Below are 19,019 nucleotides of genomic sequence, written 5' to 3' on the forward strand. Positions count from 1 at the left end.
TGGTGTTTGGGCTCGGGTCGGGCCACGATACAGTTGCTGACACGTTCGTTCGAGAGAGAGAGCGAGCGAGAGCGACTGATTGACTTGAGAGGAGGAACTCCACGTGGCCGTCAGGTCAGGTCTTTGGTCCGTTGCTCGGGCCCGGGATTCGAACGCGTGGCACTCGGAACCGTCAGAGTAGACTTTTCTAGGATTGACGCTAGTAGCCCAAGCAGGGGGGACCGAACTACTACTACTGGTACTTACAGGCAACGGTCATGTTTCCGACACCGTGCGCCAGCTTGAACTCGGGCGCGTCGCCCGAGATCTCGCACCGGTACGAACCGCTCGATCGCGTGTTCAGCTTGTGCAGCTGGATGCTGCACTGGTAGTGGTTGCAGATCTGCGCGGTCGAGTTCTGCAGCACCGTCACACCGTCCACGTCGAACAACATCAGGTTTTTCGGCATCAGCGGTGAGTACCTGTGTGTTTTGGGGCGAGAATGAGCAGAAGTGAGAAGGGAAAAGAATGTCCCCGAACCAACGGAGTTCGGAGTTCGGAATGACTGACCTGAAGAACTCCCGCTCGTCCTTGTACCACTTGACCGAGTTGAGCTTGTGGGTGCCCATGTCGTAGCTGCACGACAGGCTCACCGTTTCCTGGACGTCCGCCACGTCCGGCACGGTGATCTCCGTCAGTTGTAACGCCCGGGCGCCCTGCGCAAGTGCTGGAAGAAGATGCGAGCCCTCGTTTAGTGTTATTGTCACCATCTTTCGACACAACCGTAGAAAAACATTCTGGAGGAGAGCCTGACATTTGTCAGAGCTCGGAACCGTGGTGTAGGGTAGGCCTTCCAACAACGTGACTGGATTTCAAGCTACCGATTACTTGACCGAACTGATAAACAGATGGCTCTACCTGTCAATTTGGACCACCTAGTTTGCATTTTTGGCAACATTACCTGGTTTTGACATTTGGTAAATAATTTAGGTCGAAAACACAAAATAATTTACTGTGCAACCGTTCGTTGAAAAGGTTAGACCATGTCTAATGGGTTTGCTTCAAAAGACGAAGAATTCTTTTGTCTGGGAATCCACGATCTAGCAGAGAGATAGGCGAAATGTATATCTTGCGATGGCACATACTTTCAATAAAATAGAATTAGAAAAAAAAAACGATTTCCAGGTTCTAGACCTGTGGAGCCCGATACGCGACCCGCACGCAATCAGGAATCAGGATCTTCCTTTGTGTGCGTCCCCTCCTTACGACGGCTAGCCGGCTAGGTTCCTGGTAGTAGAGCGCCCAGTTCAAGTGCTACAACTATAGCGGGTCCTTAACCCGTTCTCGCCCAGAGCTGCAGTCTAGCGGATGCGATCGAATCGACAACATCCAGTTAATGAATCAGTGAGCACCACATACACACACACAGTCGGACGATTGATATATATATGTTTGTATGTATGTGTGCCCCTATTGTGCCTGGTGCCCATGAGCCCAAAGCGCGTGGCGCGGTGCCGCAATCGCTTTTAAACTAATTGTGACGCGGGAAATAAAACTGTCACTCAGTAATTTGTCAGAATGATTTATGGTAGCTGGGATTGAGCTGGGGTTGGGCCGGGGTTATGGGCCGAGGCGGTGGCGCCGATGTACGGAGAAAAAGGCAGCTACACACTAGCCATCACACAGAGTGAGAGAGCGAGAGATCGACTCGACCCAGCCGCCAGTTGGACGATAGCGAACCTGGCCACTGAGGCAAGCGAAGTAGAGCAGCAAGAAGCTGAACTACCGAGAATGAGAAGATGTGAAAAACAACAACAGCAAGTAGAATAGTGGGGAGAGAAAGAGAGAGCGAGATGGCCGATGGTGAAGGTGATAAAAAGCAGAGTGCGCGAAGTGATGGCTACGGAAACGGACCCCTGAAGCCGTGGGCAAACAAGTGGACAGCAAGAGTGGGACGCGTGAAACCCGAGGGCGAGTGCCACCTAATGGCAGTTTAGAGCACGAGGAACGGGGTACACACGGGGGCCCGGGGAGGGGGCACCAGAATAAAAAGGTGGTGGAATGGTGGAACCAGAACCGGCGACTCTTGATGGTTGATGGCACCCGCCGGGCGCTAAATAGTTGCCAGGAAGCAGGAAATGGAGAGCGAGAGCGGGAGAGAGAGATGGAGGTAATGGTGCAGAGGGCGATAGTCATAAAGAAGAAAAGAGGAGCCAAAAAAAAAGAGGAAGCTCTGCCCTCTAGGGCACACAGCATCAGCCGCAAGCCGCAAGAGGAGCGCACACTCAGAGCAGAGGGCAAAGATCCGATATCCCATCGTGAAGCTCCGTGGTGTCGGAAGGTCCTGGGAGTCTGGAGCGAGGGGTGCGAGAGCGCACCCGCTGATGGTGCTGCTGGATGCTCATACACTCTCTATGAATGCCCTTCAATTCACCCGCTTCAAGTCCCGCAGTAATGGAGCAAGTCGTCAAATGGGGGCCGCCGAGCTCAATGGAATAACATAGCGCAGACTAACATAATTACACGCGACTGCAGAGTGAGTGAGTGCGCGGAGGAGTGGGGAGAGAAGTCCTTCAGCAGCGGCAGCGGCAGCAGCAGGAGTGTTGAGCTGGTGTTGAGCGTTTGAGAAATTAGCAGACAAGCGCCAGTGACAGCAGCGCGCGGTTCCCCCGGACCAGACCAGAGAGCTCGCCCCGTCGTCATCGTGGACGACGAACGAGATGGAAATCAAATGACACAGGAATGCAGTTTATGTATCTCTATGAGGAGTGTGCCCTTGTGTGTGTGTGTGTCTGGGAGGTAAGCGACAGATTAGCTTCGTTAGGTCCGTGCGAAAGAGAGGCGCTTGCGTGGGAAACACTAGCCACTAGACCGGGACCCGGGAGTCTCGGGGACTTCCCGACGCCAGGGCCGACGTATAGGGGCGGTGTCCCTGAGTGGTGTCCCCATCATCATTACCTTGCCACTTGACACACACGCTCAACGCGGTTAAGCGGCGCTGGAATGGAGTGTGTTTTCTTTCCGAATAAAAGACCAAAAGGCAGAGTTCCCAGGAGTGAGTCTTTCTAGTGACTTCACTGACCGGCCGACACTGTTGCCCAGGCTGTTGCCGCGAACGGCATGCCCGGCAGGTCCATGAATTAGCAGGCCAACTAGGCGGGACCAGGGCCAACTAGGTGGGACCAGGGCCAACTAGGCGGGTCAAGATGTCGGTAATTCTTGGGAATCGCGGGTTCTGGAATCAGTTCGGGGTTTTTGTTTTCTTTACCACGCGCTACTTACCGTGCAGCAGGACGACGATCGTCGGCATCCTCATCCGCAGCCAGCCGGCAGTCATCTTGCTGGCGGAAGCGATCTTGGCCAAGATTTGCACGGCACTCCACTGGTTCTACACGGAGCTCTCTACACGCTACACCACCGCACCCGCACACACACCTGTCCCGTGTTTCTCGTGTCCCCCCGAGTCCGTATGTCCGAACGTTCCGACGAGGCAATCTACGAAAAGGTTCTGCAGAGTCCGTCCACACTAGCACTCACTCACTCCGAGGTCCAGACACTTCCGCCGGCACGCCATTTGCCGCGTAGCCGACTCACAGCCGCCAACCACGTGGATCGTGAGGTCCATCGAGTCTACACTTTTTCTTGACACTACTTCTGGTAGCAAGCAACACTAGTAGTAGCACCGCACCATACTGAGGCTCCCCATAGACGCTCTGATGACCTAGTCGGTTTGGCAGTCATCCGGTCGGTCCGGTCGAACCGAGGTCCGTTCCATTCCGCCTGAGGGTAAGCCTGTCACTTCGCAGGTGCTCGAAGGTGCATGGAACTACTCTAACTCCAGTGCCTTCGGGTGGCAATACCAAGATACCAAGGGTGGATATCAGAGAGGGAGAAGGAGAGAGAGAGAGAGATAGAAAGAGATCAGTTTGAAGGTATAGAGATATGGCCGAGGTAACGAGGTACAGAGCCTACAACTAGGCGCTCCAATCTCCGATCGAATCCCCTTTATGTAGAACTAGTCAACCTGCATAGACTCGAGTTCACCTAGATCAAGATGCCACTAGTGCCCCGCAGTTCCGGGAGGTTTTTGCTCAGAACTCCGACTTCGCACACACACACACACACACGCACACCTAGAACAATCCGTGGTCCGTGGTCCACAGAACAGAACAAACCAGAACACACACTGGGAAATGGGTGGCCTCCAACAACGGCACCCGGCTTCAACTCGGTGTCTCGCGGGTCCTCGCTGATTGATTGTGGTGGACGGCGACACGGAGCTGGATGCTCCAGGATGATGCCACAAGCATCATGATGGTTTACTGCTTCGTTGCGCTACTGCCGGGTGTCCGAGCTTGTCCGTGGCTTTTGGGATCCCGAGGCCGGTTTTGGGTTCCCGGTTTCCGGTTTTCATCACCACGCCAGTTGGGTGCCTTGCGGTTGAGTTGATTGCTGTAGGTCCGCCATCAGCGTCCAGCCAGCCAGCCAGCGTCGCCTAATAGGACCTCGGACCTCTGCATCATCCAGTGGCAATACACTTGTGGTCTTGGGCGTGCCAGAAGGTCCCCGAAATGCGTGGATGCGCTACTGCCCAAGAAGCACGCCGGAGCACCCCTGCTTACGTCAAAGCTCCTTTCTGGAGACCGACACCAAGTTTGACGAAGTTTGCTTTATTTACCTGTGTACTACTACGCTACTACGTGGTACGTGGGTACCTGTGGGACTACGCACTTCGATCGCGCGATCACCATCCACGGATTGGCTCCCGTGGGTCAGTGGGCTACCCTGTCACGACTGACACGTCACACGCGAAACACACCAAACGGTCGGTCGAGTCCACTCTCGACCATCATCGCCGTCCGTCCTGACTGCCTGCTGCCACTCCCGTGTCGGGGCCACACTCTATCGGACACCAGTGCCAGTGTTACTACGCCACGGGCTCCCAGACGCGTCCGTACGCTGCCGGGATTCAGTGCAAACTGAAACCGGACCAGCCGTTCGGCGACCGAACGTCCGGAGGCTGGAGTCTGGGCCGAACCGCCGAACCCGAGGCGACCACCACGAGGTCGGGCGCCCGAGCGCCCGCCGGATGCTGGCCGGATTCGCTGCTCCGGATGCTCTCGCCAGAGCCGCTCACCGGAGCGAAACGGGAGTGACTTCACCCCGATGATGACGACGACGATGATGATGATGATGCTCTTCCGGGTGGCGTGGCGCTATCTGGGCGCTTTTGCGCTTCGGGCCCGGAACCCGAACCGGGCGACCCGAGACTCCTGGGTTGCCGCGATGCCACACCAATAGCACGACGCCAGTAGCCGATAGGACACCGACCGATGACGAGGACCATGACGAGGCTCTCTCTCGTCAGGACTCCAGGTTGGATTCTTGGGCCGACGCAATCGAAGACGTTGTGTAATGGCCTAGTAGGTACCCCGGAGTGCCACTGTCACTCCAAGCCACTGGCAGGAAAAAAGGTTGACGTCCACGTCGTTCTGTCCAGGTAGAGTGGCTGCTCCCGTTCCTCTGTTCCACGGATTTGATGTTCCCCAATGTTCCGCCCTTAGTCCAGAAAAGGCAGCCGCGTTTGGAACCTCCTGGAGCCGCGCGCCCAGACCATAATTCTTTCCGATCCGATAACCACGGCCACGAAGGTATCCACGGGATATCTCCGACATACCGACGCCCAAATCGTAATCGTCAGAAAACGCGAAAAACCTTGCCCTATTCGGGATTGGTAGACGGGTGGTGTGGGCGGACCTACGGACCTGACACTTGGCGTGGCGCACCCCGCACACAAATGGATAACATCTCCGGCCCCCCCCCCGTGGCTCCTGGAGCGCGCGCCTGGCGAAGTGTAAACAAGTCCGAGCCGCGAGTTGTTGGGTTTTTCGGAAGGTTTTTCGAAGAATCAGGCCTGCCGAGGTCCGGGGCTGGGGCAGACACGCGGGAGACGTGTCGGAGTGTGCACTCCGCTAATCTGTGGTTGCCCGTGGTTCCGCGTTCCGGGTCGGTGCACCCAGCGTTCGCGCTTTTGCATCAATCCCGGGCGCGCGCGCGTGTCGAGAATCAAGGTCCCGTGAACCGCTCGCTAATCAGCAACGCACACTCTCGTCAGGTGCTCCGCCAGGAGCTCCGGAAGTGCCGGAATCTAGCGATGGCACCGCTGATGCCCCGGTGCCGAGTTTCGTACTTCGCTTCGGTGCTTCGTTGGTCCCCGTTCAGTTGTTTTGTGGATTTTCTTGCTCGGTTTGCTGGTGTCCGCGTTCGGTTCCGCTAATTCGGCCGTGCTTCTCCCGCCCGGCACATTTTTGAGGCCGGTTGGCGGGTTTTTTTCCTTTTTTATCCCTTCCTGCCTTTACGGATGTAAGAAAGCCCACCACTAACTAGTTGCCGCAGCGCTGCTTCCATGTTGGCCTCGACGCTACCGGAGAGAAGCGCTTCCGGATGTCGAGTTTAATTTCGGTGAAAACTATCGCCGGATGATGATGATCCCCCCGAAGGGGGGGGGGGGGGGGGGGGAATCCGGAGCACACTCACACACACACACACAGCGGCAGCGGCAAAGGAGACCCCGGAGGCAGCGAATCTGGCAGAAATCACTTAAACCCCGAATGTCATCACGGCCCAGACCGTCCTCAGCCGGCCCAAAGTAGGGGTTGTTGCGGGGGGGCTGCACTCCCTCCCCTGTGTCACTCGTGACGCTGTCACCCGACCTGACGCTGTCCCCGGACCCGGAGTGGCCCCCTCCGGGCGCTGCGACCGGAACTGGGTTCCACTCTGGCTTCACTCTGGATCCTCGGCTGCCCCCTCCCCCCACCGGCCGTCGTCGGTCGTTTCGTTACAGTTCCGGAATACTCCCTCCGCCCCTCAGGCCCACCACCTCTCCCTCTTTGGCTCTGCCGAAGTTTTACCGCATTTTAATTGAGTCAAGATAAACAGAAGTACGCTGAAAGCGTCGTAAATCGAAAGTGTCATTCGCCGTCCCGTCCCCCCGCCCAGGAGGGGAGGGGCAGGTAGTGAAGCGAAGTAGACGGGCTGTGCGGGGGGTGGGGGGGATGATAAAAAGTTCAGCCTTTGTTTAAGACAATCGTGTCTCGCTCTCGCTCTCTGTCAGCGGCCGATCCGGCGCGGAACGGAGCGAGAGCGAGCGATAGGCAAGACGACGATTGACGATTTCAATTAAAATCTGCACTTCCTGGCAAATGGTGGCCGCGGCCACCGTTTGTCTGTGTGTTTGTGTGTGTGTGTGTGTGTGTGTCTGTATGGTGGCAGCCAACGGTAAAGAAGCCATCGTCGTCGTCGTCGTCGCCCTGTCCTGTCGTCACGGAAGTTGCAAGAAAATCTCCGCGCACAGATTATGAGTCCCCCGCGCTCGCTGCCACCAGCCAACCAGCCACCGCCCGCGGGAAAAAATGGCGCACGGGACCGGAGCGATGGGCGAGCCAAAAATTCTGCTGAACGCATCAGCGATTTATTTGCATCGTAAATTTCACCATTCGTCACGCTTGACCGGATCTGGCAAATGTTGGCCTCCCCGTTCGCCATTCGCCCGGGGACTGCCGGGAGCCGGGAGGGTGTCGCAGTGCCGCTGCCGCTGGCCGTGGTTGGAAGCGGTCCAAACCCCGCCCCTCCCCCTCCCCCCACGGGTAGCCGGGAGAGCTTTTTCGAGCGCGCGCACTGTTCGAGCAGTTCGAGCAGTGTCGCAAACGATGGTGGCGGCAGCGACGGACCAAAGGCAAGTGACTCGTGTTGTTGTTGCGTGAGCCATCTCCAGGGGCTGCTCCGGTCGAAGGTGCACAGGTACAGGCCTTCTAGCCTGTCCTTCGAAGGTGGACCACCTTCGGGGAGCAGAGCACGGCCAAATGATCAACCTGTATTGCCCGGAACGTGCCACGCCTGGTTCACGTGAAAAGCCCCAACTTGGGTTCTACGAACGAACTCGATTCCAGCGATGATGTATGCTTCTAGTTATAACTGCCCTTATTTGGTCCGATATTTAAGAAACCTCGTTCATGTCGTCAAAATGCGCTTAATCAATGCTGCATCATCCCCATCAACTCTTTCGACCGGTACGCGTCTTTGTCCTTCAAGAACAGGCCTTTCTTGATATTCGGTCCCTTCCAGCCATCAGGTTTGGGTCGCATGCAGATAGCCAGTCCCCTATGCATTACGGGATAGAATTCGTGGCTTGCGTTGGCCTTGGCCTCTTCACACGGCAGACGTGGTAATCTTCCAAAGTCTACGCTAACGCTAGTCTTCTGAAGGCTGAAGTACTTGGCACATTTCTTAGTGAACGAATGCTGCATCCACCGCGGAAAGCCGCAACCGTAGAGCATCGAAACCATGACACGATTCCATTCTCCAGACACGAATCTATTTTGTAATGTCGGTGCACGTACTTCATATGAATGTATGTAAACTGTCATTTCAATCTGTCAATTCATTCTTTGTTTACAAGCCATCTAGCGTCGACGTTTTGCTATGGTTTGAGAACCACTGATCGGAGAGCCACTGATCCGAGTGCGTCCCGAACGCATCCGAGTGCGTTCGATCAGCTAAATCCAGCTGTCTCTTGTTTTTCCCATAATATTATAGATTATAGATAAGGATAGATAAGCAATTGAAATCAAATATAAGAACTGAATAAACGGAGAGCAACCGCTCTTGGACAAGCACTCTTCTCGAGTTAGAACCTGTAATATGGCGACCGTGACAGGACAGGATTATAGATTATAGATAAGGATAGATAAGCAATCGAAATCAAATATAAGAACTGAATAAACGGAGAGCAACCGCTCTTGGACAAGCACTCTTCTCGAGAAAGAACCTGTAATAACCTGTAATAGTTTCACAGTATATTTTTAAGCACGGAATTATTTTTTAAGGAAGCAGATAAGAACTCTTCGTCTTTAGTCAGTACAGTAGAAAGATGGGTTGCAAAAGTTGAACGTAGCCGTACAAGCCTTCAAGACGATCCACGTCAAGGACGTCTAAAAACAGCAACAACACCGGAAATCATAGCAAAAAGACAGCATATCGTAATGGAAAATCGTTGAGTGAGTGACAGAGATTGAGTAGTAGCATTTTGGCAGTGGCAAAAATTCATTAATTGAACTTTGAATTGTTGGAGCATCACCAGAGATATTCACCAGAGTTTGGCCCCTAGCGACATCCATCTTTCCCGACCTAAAAAGGTGCAAGCGTGGAAAACGTTTCCCATCAAATGATGACGTCACAACAGCTGAGGATTCTCACTTCAGCGATCCGGGAATCCATAAATTGGAGTCTCGTTGGAACAAGCGCCCCTGAGTGTTCAGGAAGCCTTTACCGAATACGAGATCCCAAGGTCTGGTCGTTTAATTCACGAGTCGGAAATCGGAAGCAACGGGCCGGTTTAGGGGCTGGCACCCACGGCCACCGCGAGTGTTCCACCTTCGACTTCTTCCGGCAGCAGCAGCATCAGCAGCACCATATTGCGCCCTCGATTGCGATGCTCGATTCCTCGAGCAAGCTGCACGAACTGACCCCGGCCCAAGGGGCGGCCAAGTGCACGCTGGAACGGCAGGCAGGCAGCCAGGCAGGCAGGCAGGCCGACCGTCTTGGCGTCAGGCAACCTGGGCGCTACCAGCCGCGGGACCAGCGACTGCCAAGTGCAACGAGGTGTGAAAGTTGATAATCGTAATAATGATCCTTTCTCGCTCACGGAAGATCGCACCACCGGCTGGCAGCGTTCTGGCAGGGTCCGGGCCCGTGGCCCACATTACACCACCCCTTCTCGGACCCGCCTCCCCGTCTTCCTCCCGCCGACGTCTTCGACTGGCAACGGCTGGCGCCCCGGGCTGGGGGGCTGTTCGAGAATTCGGATCGATTTCGGAGGCCCCCGTCGACCGCGTGTGCACCGCGAAATGCATCCATTCCGCGCCCTTCTCTCTCTCTCTCTCTCTCTCGCTCTCTCTCTCTCTCGCTCTCTCTCTCTCTTGCAGTGCAGTCGTTCGGTTTTCTGCTGTGACGTGACGTTGCGAAAATATTAATGACTTGCCCGGACCCGTACCTAAACAAAAGGCACACGAAACAGACAATAGAACAGACTCGTGTGTGTCTGCGCGCGTGTGTGTGGCTGCACGAGAGAGAAGGAGAGAGGCAAGAGAAAAAAAGGAAAATGGACAACTAAACGACAAACCCAACCCCGAGAAGGCGAATGGCGTTTGGGAGCGAAGCTCTGCGCTTAACGCGCTTCACCGAAGCGTGAAGCACTTTGGCCCCTGGACTGTGCACACCACTCTGACGTCTGCAATGGGACGCTGTAATACCCCCGATCCCGACTTGACAGCCGCTTGACAGAACGCGCGCACACACAGGCCGAGACAGATCGTCGCGAAGGCGCGAATCGGAGGGGGCTAAAAGCCCAAAAGTGGAAGGAAATTAATTACCCTGACCCTTGTCATAAGTCAATTTTAATTAAGGCGACAAAGACCTCCACACCCCAAGGGATGCAGGAGGTGGAGTGGGGGTGGGGAAACACTCGACACAACACGTAACACTGGGGAGGGGTGTGGGGAGGAGGCCAGCAACAACAACACCGGACCGGACCGGACCGGACAGGGACGGACCGTGTGTTTTGCGGCAGATCAGGGAACGCGCGAGCAGATCAGGGACACCCCCCAAGCCACCCCACCAGCGAAGTATGTCCTCCCTCCGGTCTTCCCCACCCCGCCACCCACCATTCCACTGGAGGAATGCGGGACCGTGTCTTGTTTGCCGTCCGTGCCGTCACGTGAAAGAATGCGACGGCGCCTAAAAGTATGCAACTTGCCAAACATTACACAAAACCCGGGCGAGGTGGTGCATCCGTCCGTCAACGGGACACACGGTGTGTCACCGTGTGTGTGTGTGTTACATACGCATAATCTGGGTTGCCGCGACTTCCAACGACTTCGCTTCGAAGTCAATCAGTGGCCGAACTCGACGGAAAAAAAGAGAGAGAGCGAGTTGAAGGCGAGCGCGTGTGACAAATGTTACGAATTCCTAATCGCCCCCCCCCCCCCCCCCACAACGCGGCTTGGTGGGGCTGGTGTGTTGGCAACCCTTCACACCCGCCCCCGTGTTCCCACAAAGGAAGAATCGCCGACGGCCGACGGGAAATGATGACGAACGGTTCTCTTCATTGCGTCGCGCTAGGGATGATTGATATCATGGGCCGGGGTGGGGGAGGTGTCGGAGGGAGGGTTCGGGGCCGGCTACAGTGCCGGTTTTCCCGCCCATATTTATTATCACTTTTTTTGGGCCCCCGTCGGATTGTCCTCGACTCCGCTCGCCCCCTCGGCGCTTTTTGCGTCATTTTTATTTTCTTCGTGTAATGAAGACGAAGGACACCGTCGAAGAGGGGGGGAGCACGGTGGTGACTGATGGGCCCGAGAGCTGGGAGCGATGAGCGGGTGTGGGCGGGTAGGTACGACCCCAAAACAAGGGCCCCCGGTGTCCGATATTGCGTAGCGCAGAAGCTTATTCTTTTGGGGGGGGAGCGGTGCTCTGGAAGTGCTGACCGACCGACCACAGCACGGTGGCGGGGGGCTCCGCGGCGAAGGGGCGGGAGCGGTAACCGGAGGACTCAACATCTCAACTGCCAGCTCCGCACTCCGACGACGAGGACGACGCAGAGTTAACGCGAACACTCAGCACTCGCCATGGAACGCTCCGCAGTTCCGAGTCTCCAAAAGGACCCAAATGTCTGTCGGCAAGGGTCGCCCCCTCCCTCCCCACCGAAACAGGCCCCGGGGGTTACCGATCGGAAGGCTGCCCCCACCCTCCGGTCCCGGGGCGACCAACTAGCGGGACCGGTGTACCGGAGCGCACCGCTACCAGAGCAGCGCGGCAATACTTCATCATCCAATTAAATATTTTTCAACAGGATTTATGATGCGCCATTTGTTTTCCACTCTCCCCCCGCCTCCACCGTGCTGTGCTCGGCCGGTTGGTTTTAGGATGTAGATAAATATATTTCCCGCCGGCCGAGGCCAGGACGAGTGCCAGAGTGCCACGAAATGGTCCGACAGAAGAAAGCAGGAAAAAAACGGAGGGGGCCGAGAGAAAAATGGTCAGGAAAGGAATTTTTGGCGTGTCGTGTTGGGGTATGTCCTTTCGAAGGGACTAGGCAGGGCAGACGGGATGGGACGGGGCAGCGAGTGGCAGTTGCAAACGGAACTGGTGGCGACGGTTGATGTGAGTGAATAAATCGAGCGCACCGGTGGAGCGGACCGGGGGGTGGCGAGGGGCGGCCCAGAGCGGGTGGCAGAGGGTGCATCTGGAAAATATGGTCCCACAATTTACGGGCGAATAATTGAGAGCGAGAGCGCGAGCGCGGTGCCAAATCGTACCATCGGACCGTCCGTTCGTCCGCGCGGACGAACGGACGCGGACTCCGGAATCTTCTGCAAACTAATTCAATTTCGGCACCGAGAGAGGGAGGGAGGGCAGGCGATAGACAGACGACAGGGTTTCCGTTGAGTGTTGGTGGACCCATTAGTCGGACGGCCCCCGGTGACCCCCCGGTGATGAAGCCGACCTTACCGTGAACGTGCAAAGTAACAAGTGCAGCACCAAATCACGGTTGCATACCTTTAGGCGGTTTTTGGATTTTGGAGCTAGGCTGGGCACGCGCGTGTGTGCCAGCGCTGCTTTCTGTTCGCTGGTCCCTGGTGCCTTGTGCATCCGTGATGCCAATCCGAAGCGATCTACCTGGACCTGTATGGTGGGCGACGCCTACCGTTATGCAAGCCGCCGATTATGTGGATGGTTTCCTTTTTTTCACGGTTGCTGTTTGTTGTGCGTGCGTGACAGTTGAATGGTGACTGAGCAGCACGAAGCTGCTGCTCAGATTCGAGCCGGTAACCCCCCGTGGTCCTTCGGGACCTTCGCAAAACCTTCGCAGGACCGCTAATGAGTTTGCGAGTGGGTTGCAAATGGTGGAAGAATCCTCAAAGCCGCAATAAATCTATACCCCACCGATGAACCCCTACCCTTCCCCCCCCCCGTCACCCCTCTATAGTCCCTTCCATGATCTCGCGATGGCTTTGCGCCGCGCTCGCCAATTGATAAGCCTTCCGGCGGGCCTTACAGGAAGGTTTAATGGTCTGGTCTTTTTGTTATGTCCAGCCAGCCAGCCGGACCGGAACTTCTTGCTTTTAGCGCACCGGTGTGGCCCCCGTTTGTGGTGCATACCCGGCGCAATGAATAGGGATTTAGCCCCGCGGTCCCGCTATCCGGTGCCGAGATGCATTTCTGGCGGAAGATTCGGAAGCGACGGTGTGTGTGTGTGGGGGCCGTAGCAGGTAGTGATAAGTGCTCGCCCGACCATGCTGACATGCACACCCGGAGAGGGGGGTCGCACTTAGCGGTCGCCAAGAAAAACGCCACCTTCGCACGCAAACCCCGGCGGCTGGAAGGCGGAAACCGCGCTGTGTGCAAGATAAAACACGGCGGGGGTGGGGGGCGGGTTGTGGGGTGGTGGAGGAACAGGCTGCGGTAGGTATGCGGAATCAAGTCGAGCTGATAACCGCGCAACGGGCCCGGTAGCCAGCCGCTTCTCCCGGGGAATCACCAAAAACACCAAGAAAGGAAAAAACGAGGACTAAAGCATGCAGCCCACCGCCGGCCCACTATTCGTGGTGAAAGGGTGGCGAAAAAGGGGTGGCCAAAAAAATATGTGGATGTCGTAATACATTAGTCTAGTCAGCTGACATTGAAAATTTATGTTATTTTCTTATCGAATTTCCTCTTCACCGGTTAATGGTCCCCTTACACCTACGGGGCCGGCGCCGGCGCCTGCTACGCCACCTTTTGTCTGTTAGGCAGACACACACACACACACACGCACGGGCGCGCGAGCGCAATCCAGGGCGCATCCTTCGATACGGGTAGCATAAGCTTCGCAGGACACGAATCGCTGCTCCCCGGGATTCTGCACGCTTGGCTGGAATTGCTGGCCCGGTACGGTACGGTTGCGGGTTGCGGTAGGTTGGGTGCGGTGCCATGCAAACTTTACACTCCCCAACCCCTCGCCACCCCCTAACACACACACACGGCACAACGCGCAAAGCTCTGTGAGTAAACGCGCAAACGGCGCGCTGTGTTAAAGAGGGGGGGGGCCTGAAAAGCCTTTGTATGACTCAATATGATGCGGGGGAGGGGGGAGTGGGGTCAGCGGAAGGTGGGGGGTTGGGCCAACCTGCCACACACACACACACACACACACAGCGGCAGGCTTCAAAAGTCGGCTTACACACCAGGAACCCGGAACCAGGAGCCACACCAGGAACGGGTCCTGGGCCCCTTGCAATCCAGGACCTCACGGGCACCCGCCAGGACCCAGGAGGGGTGGCAGTATGTGGGAAGTGTTGCAGTAATCGCAGTAACACTGGGTGGTTGGGACGCTGCACTGCAATCGAACTTTTTTCGCCTATCACACCCTTTTCCGTGTGTCCGTGTGTGTGTGTGTGTGTGTCGATAGGACCGGTTCCGACTCCACATCTGCACAGCAACAACAACTCCCCCCACCCCACCACAGCAACAACTCCTCACTCGTCCCAACTCGTCTTGCTGCTGCATACAAGGGCGGATCAAAATTTTTCGCGACATTTGAAATTCCGTGGGCTACGTTTATCCGATTTTCGATTTTTTTATGTGGCGTTAAGTTGCTACATATGTCAGTGAGTTATGGTGAAAAGTTTGACCATTTTGAGTGATCAGTCCATTTTTGACAGCTGTGTTGCTTGGACAAGATTTGGCTCACCGACGATGCCGTCTTTATCTCCTAAATCGTATCGTAGCGTCCTTTCAACGCCTTCTGCAGTTTCCAGAATAAGGAAAAGTCACAAAGGGCTAGATCTGAAGAATACGGTGGCTTTGGCATCATTAGAGTGTCGTTTTTGCCAAAAATTCGGGCAGGAAGCACGATGTGTTAGCAGGGAGCGCGACGCCCAATTTTCGGTTTCCCACAAACCCGGGCGCTTGTGACGGATTGCTTCGGACGAATTGCGCATAACTTGCAGGAAATATTCTTCATTGGCCGTTCCGGCCTTTGGCAACAACTCATGATGCACCAGGACCCTGCTATCGAAAAAAAAACTGTAAGCAAAACTGTTCACATTCGACCAAACATTCGGCTTTTCGACGTTCACATCTTCTCGACCCTCTGAACAAATTTTGAACCACCGGTAAGCGCTGCTTTGGGTCTTAATAGCTTCACCGTAAGCAACAGTTAACATTTCGAGTGCGTCCGCGCTCTTTATTTCGGTTTCAACATAAAATTTGATACAGATTCTTTGCCATCCATTTTTTTGATCGACGATGATCGCCAAAACACGCCCAAGAAAAGCAGCTGTCAAAAATTGACTGATTACTCAAAATGGCCGAACTTCTCACCATAAGTGAGTGACATGAGTAGCCAACCTTACGCCACAAAAAATCGCGAATCGAACATACGTAGCCCGAGGAAATTCAAATGACGCGAAAATTGTTGATCCGCCCTCGTATCTCGATTGCCATTTTCTCGTTGCTTTCCCTCTTAGTTTCGGGTGTGTGTGTCTGTGTGCCGGGGACGTGTATGACACCAAGCGAGATTCCGTGCGGTCAAGCGAGTCAGTGAGCGAGTGAGAGAGATAAAAACAACAACATACCAGCGATTGAGCGACTTTGCGAGGTGCAGTCTTTTCGGTGGTCAGTAGTTCGTCAGTAACCTCCCCACCGGTGGGTGGTGTGGGTACGTCAAGGAAACGATTTGTTGATGGTGCAGAGGGCGACACACACACACACACACACGACGGACGCAACATAAATGGTGTCAGATTTCTTACCTCGGGTTTGGGGCTGCTCGCTTATGAGAAGTCGGTCTGAAAGTCTGGAAGAAACGGTGACGGTGATAGGACGACAGGGTGGGGGTGAGGGGGCTTGGTTGAGGCAATGCCAATTAGTATGCAGTTGGTGCGGTGGTGGTGTTGCAAGTGACCAAGGATGCACCTGCAACCGACAGAAGTCCGAGCCGCACCGCCTTTGCCCCTCAGGCGGAGTCAGCCGTTCCGTTTCGGTGACTCCCCCTTTCACAGTCACACCCACCCACCCCCCCTCCCCGCCTGATGCCAGACACACCCACGCACACACACGCTCGGAATCGGAATTCGGTCACCTTGCCTGGCGGCGACGGCGTACCTAGTCAGGCTGCCACCTTCAGTGCGGAGAAACCCCTCCGTTTTGAGGGGTTTGTGTGTGGGGAGGGGTGGTTGGAGAAGCGGGGGAAGCGGAGTGGTACCCAGCTGGGTCATGTAACAATTGCTGCTGGGACCAGCCACCCAACTCCAACGCCGCCGAAGCCCGGAAGCCGGAGCCAGAGCCGGATCCTGGTAGGGTCCTTTCTTGCGCCGACACACAGCAGTGTGCCAACTGCTAATGCCGGCCGGTGCCACTGACTTTCCTCGGTTGACATCCTGGTGCGCAATGGAAGCGCGAAGCGAAGGACGAAGAAAGCCTGCAAAGGACGTCCGAAGAAAGGGGTTCGGTCGCTCGCGCAAAGCGAGCGAGATTAAAAGAAAAACAAAGAGGACGCCGTCGAATGGTCGAAGTTGGTCAACGATTCGGGAACGTCCCTGTCGCTCGTCGCCAATCGTCGCCGCCGCCACCGCCGCCGCCTCCGGGGGAAACATTGTTTGTGTACCATATTTTACTGGCCCCGACGCTCCATTCTCTCTCTCTCTCTCGGGGGGGGCTGTGTGGTTTTCATGCGTTATTATGTTATCCCGTTTCGCTGCACCGTACTGGACACACACACACACACATAGCGTTGCACACAACACTAGAGAACGCAGCCGGGCAGCCGGTGTTGGGAACGGGAAACGCCAGAACGCCGAGGTTTGCCGGTTGGCTAGTTGGCCCAGCTCCGTCGAGCAGACAAAGTAGAGAGAGAGAGAGGTAGTCCTCTGGCCGGGGGTTCACCCGGCGCGGAGAGAGCAGGGGGAACTCGACTGTTGTCGTTGCCAAGGAGATGATTTAGCGCGCGGAAAGTTTAAATTAATCGACTTTATGATGCTCACCGCGCGCTTTTCTCTCTGTGCCTCAGCAATGGAGTGGAACGAAGCGTGGAATGATTGGGTTCGGGGCAGGGAGGTGGTGGTGTAGTCCCCAACACCCCTCTCTTCCATTCCACGCGCAGTAACAGACAAATGTTGCGGAAAACCGGAAACAATCGTGGATAAATCAGTGGAGTGAAGCGAAAGCGAAAGAGAAGCAAGAAGAAGAAGGAGCAACAATGAGAAGGAAGAAATGAAACACAGGAAGAAACACGGAATGGAAAATTAGTTCCGGCACTCCCCGCCGTCCTCCCGAAGCCCCCCTCCCACGGTGAGGAGAATGATTTAGTGAGCATGATGAGTTATGCAGACATTTTGTATAAGCAACAGATGCCCCCGTGCGCAAAAAAAAGGACTGGGGGCTTCCTGACTTCAAATGGATCAAATGACTCGACTTCCGAACTCGGTGGCAGATGCAGTGCACGGCAAGGCGTACTGTTTCTGCTTCTGCCGGTGAGATATGTCAATTAGTTTGTGAAAATTGCACTCCATCGTCTCCTGCTGTTGACGCCACAATTACGCGCCACATATGCACTTTATTGCGGTTACGGTGCAATCTTCGTTTTACGACCAAATAACAGTTGCACATTCGTGCACTGTTGCCTTCGCGTGCACGGCTGACTTTCGATTTCGTTTCACAACGGCGAATGTTGGAGCAAACTCTTGGCCCAGCCCACGGAGTCAGAGTGGGCTATGCTGTCTGCGTTGGCTCTACCTCTTTCGGGTCTTTCGACCGTCAGTTCCGGCCTGATTCGGCCGTTCACGGAAAGTTTGTTCCCGAAGCGAGCGCGAAACTAATCGACCATACGCACCCTTGTCACTGGCCACTGGGCGATGGTTTCTTTAAATTTGAATTTTCTTGTTCTCTGCTTTCGGCAGTCCATTAGGGCGCGGGGTCATTAATTTTGAAGGAGACGCCTGTTCAGCCACGTCAGTAGCAAAATCACAGAAGTAGACTAAAGACAAACCATAGAGACCTTACAGATATACAATTTCAGTGACACAACACACGGACGCACTCGCATCAAACATTCGAACATGCTAACGGGTGCATTGCAATGCACTGTAGGGAAAAAGCGGTCAAAAACCAACAAGTGAAGATTTTAAAGTTATATTTTCCTAAAATAGATAAACAATCTATGACCAATCCAAATGTTTAGCGTTCTCCGTTGCGTAGATTCCGAGAATTTGTCTATCAAAGTCGAAAGAATGATACAAATTATTCTACTTAAAGCTTACTTTTACTATCAGCAACATCAACTTTACTTTACTACTTAACTTAACTTACTACTTACTATAACTGCGAAAGTTAGCATCGTTCTGCAACGGTAATGTTGCTTTAATATTACATCATTAGAAAGGTGATTGATCGTTCCACAACCGAATGTACCCTTTGTAGGTAATAAGTATTTATATACTGTTTCAGAATATACGTTTATATAAAATTCTATAAATACATTGTGTATTTTTTATGCCTTTTCGATATGTAGATTTGTTTATGTGCTACTTTAAATACGTGTTTCATTTAGGGCAGATGCATTTTAAGGTAGTCGGTATGATGAAAGAATATTTTCAGATCCTGAGCGGACGCAAATACTGTTTAAATACTGAATATAGAAAAGTGCGCGTGTCAGTAACCAGGCGTCTCCACGATGGAGGCGCCTAGCCGCTGATGAAAAATAAAAAAACCGTGTCAAAAATTGAAAAATGTGCTCACTTGCACTGCTACAGTCGTGCGCACTCAGTATTAGGTGAGTAGCTGTATAGCAAAGTGAGCAGAAGCATTGTTGTTTTGTCCGCTGGAATTACCTCCTCCGGTACGCAGTGCAACGGCTGTGACAAAACAGTGATCGAAACCAGGAGCAAGGGGGCAACTCACGTGAGGGCGCGAGTGAGTGAGTGAGTGTGACGCACCGCACGTCA

General features: G+C 54.5%; 1 protein-coding gene across 1 annotated transcript; it reads right to left on the minus strand.

The window, feature by feature from the left end:
- Positions 1–232: 232 nt before the first annotated feature.
- LOC128277296 (uncharacterized) lies at positions 233–749 on the minus strand. Its single transcript, XM_053015743.1, has 2 exons — positions 550–749; positions 233–461 (listed from the first exon to the last, which is right to left on the minus strand). Exons 1-2 carry the CDS (start codon positions 747–749, stop codon positions 233–235), a joined length of 429 nt encoding a protein of 142 aa, XP_052871703.1.
- Between the last annotated feature and the right edge of the window lie 18,270 nt (positions 750–19,019).

This window comes from Anopheles cruzii, chromosome X (assembly GCF_943734635.1).
Source record: "Anopheles cruzii chromosome X, idAnoCruzAS_RS32_06, whole genome shotgun sequence".
In the NCBI taxonomy this organism is placed as follows: domain Eukaryota; kingdom Metazoa; phylum Arthropoda; class Insecta; order Diptera; family Culicidae; genus Anopheles; species Anopheles cruzii.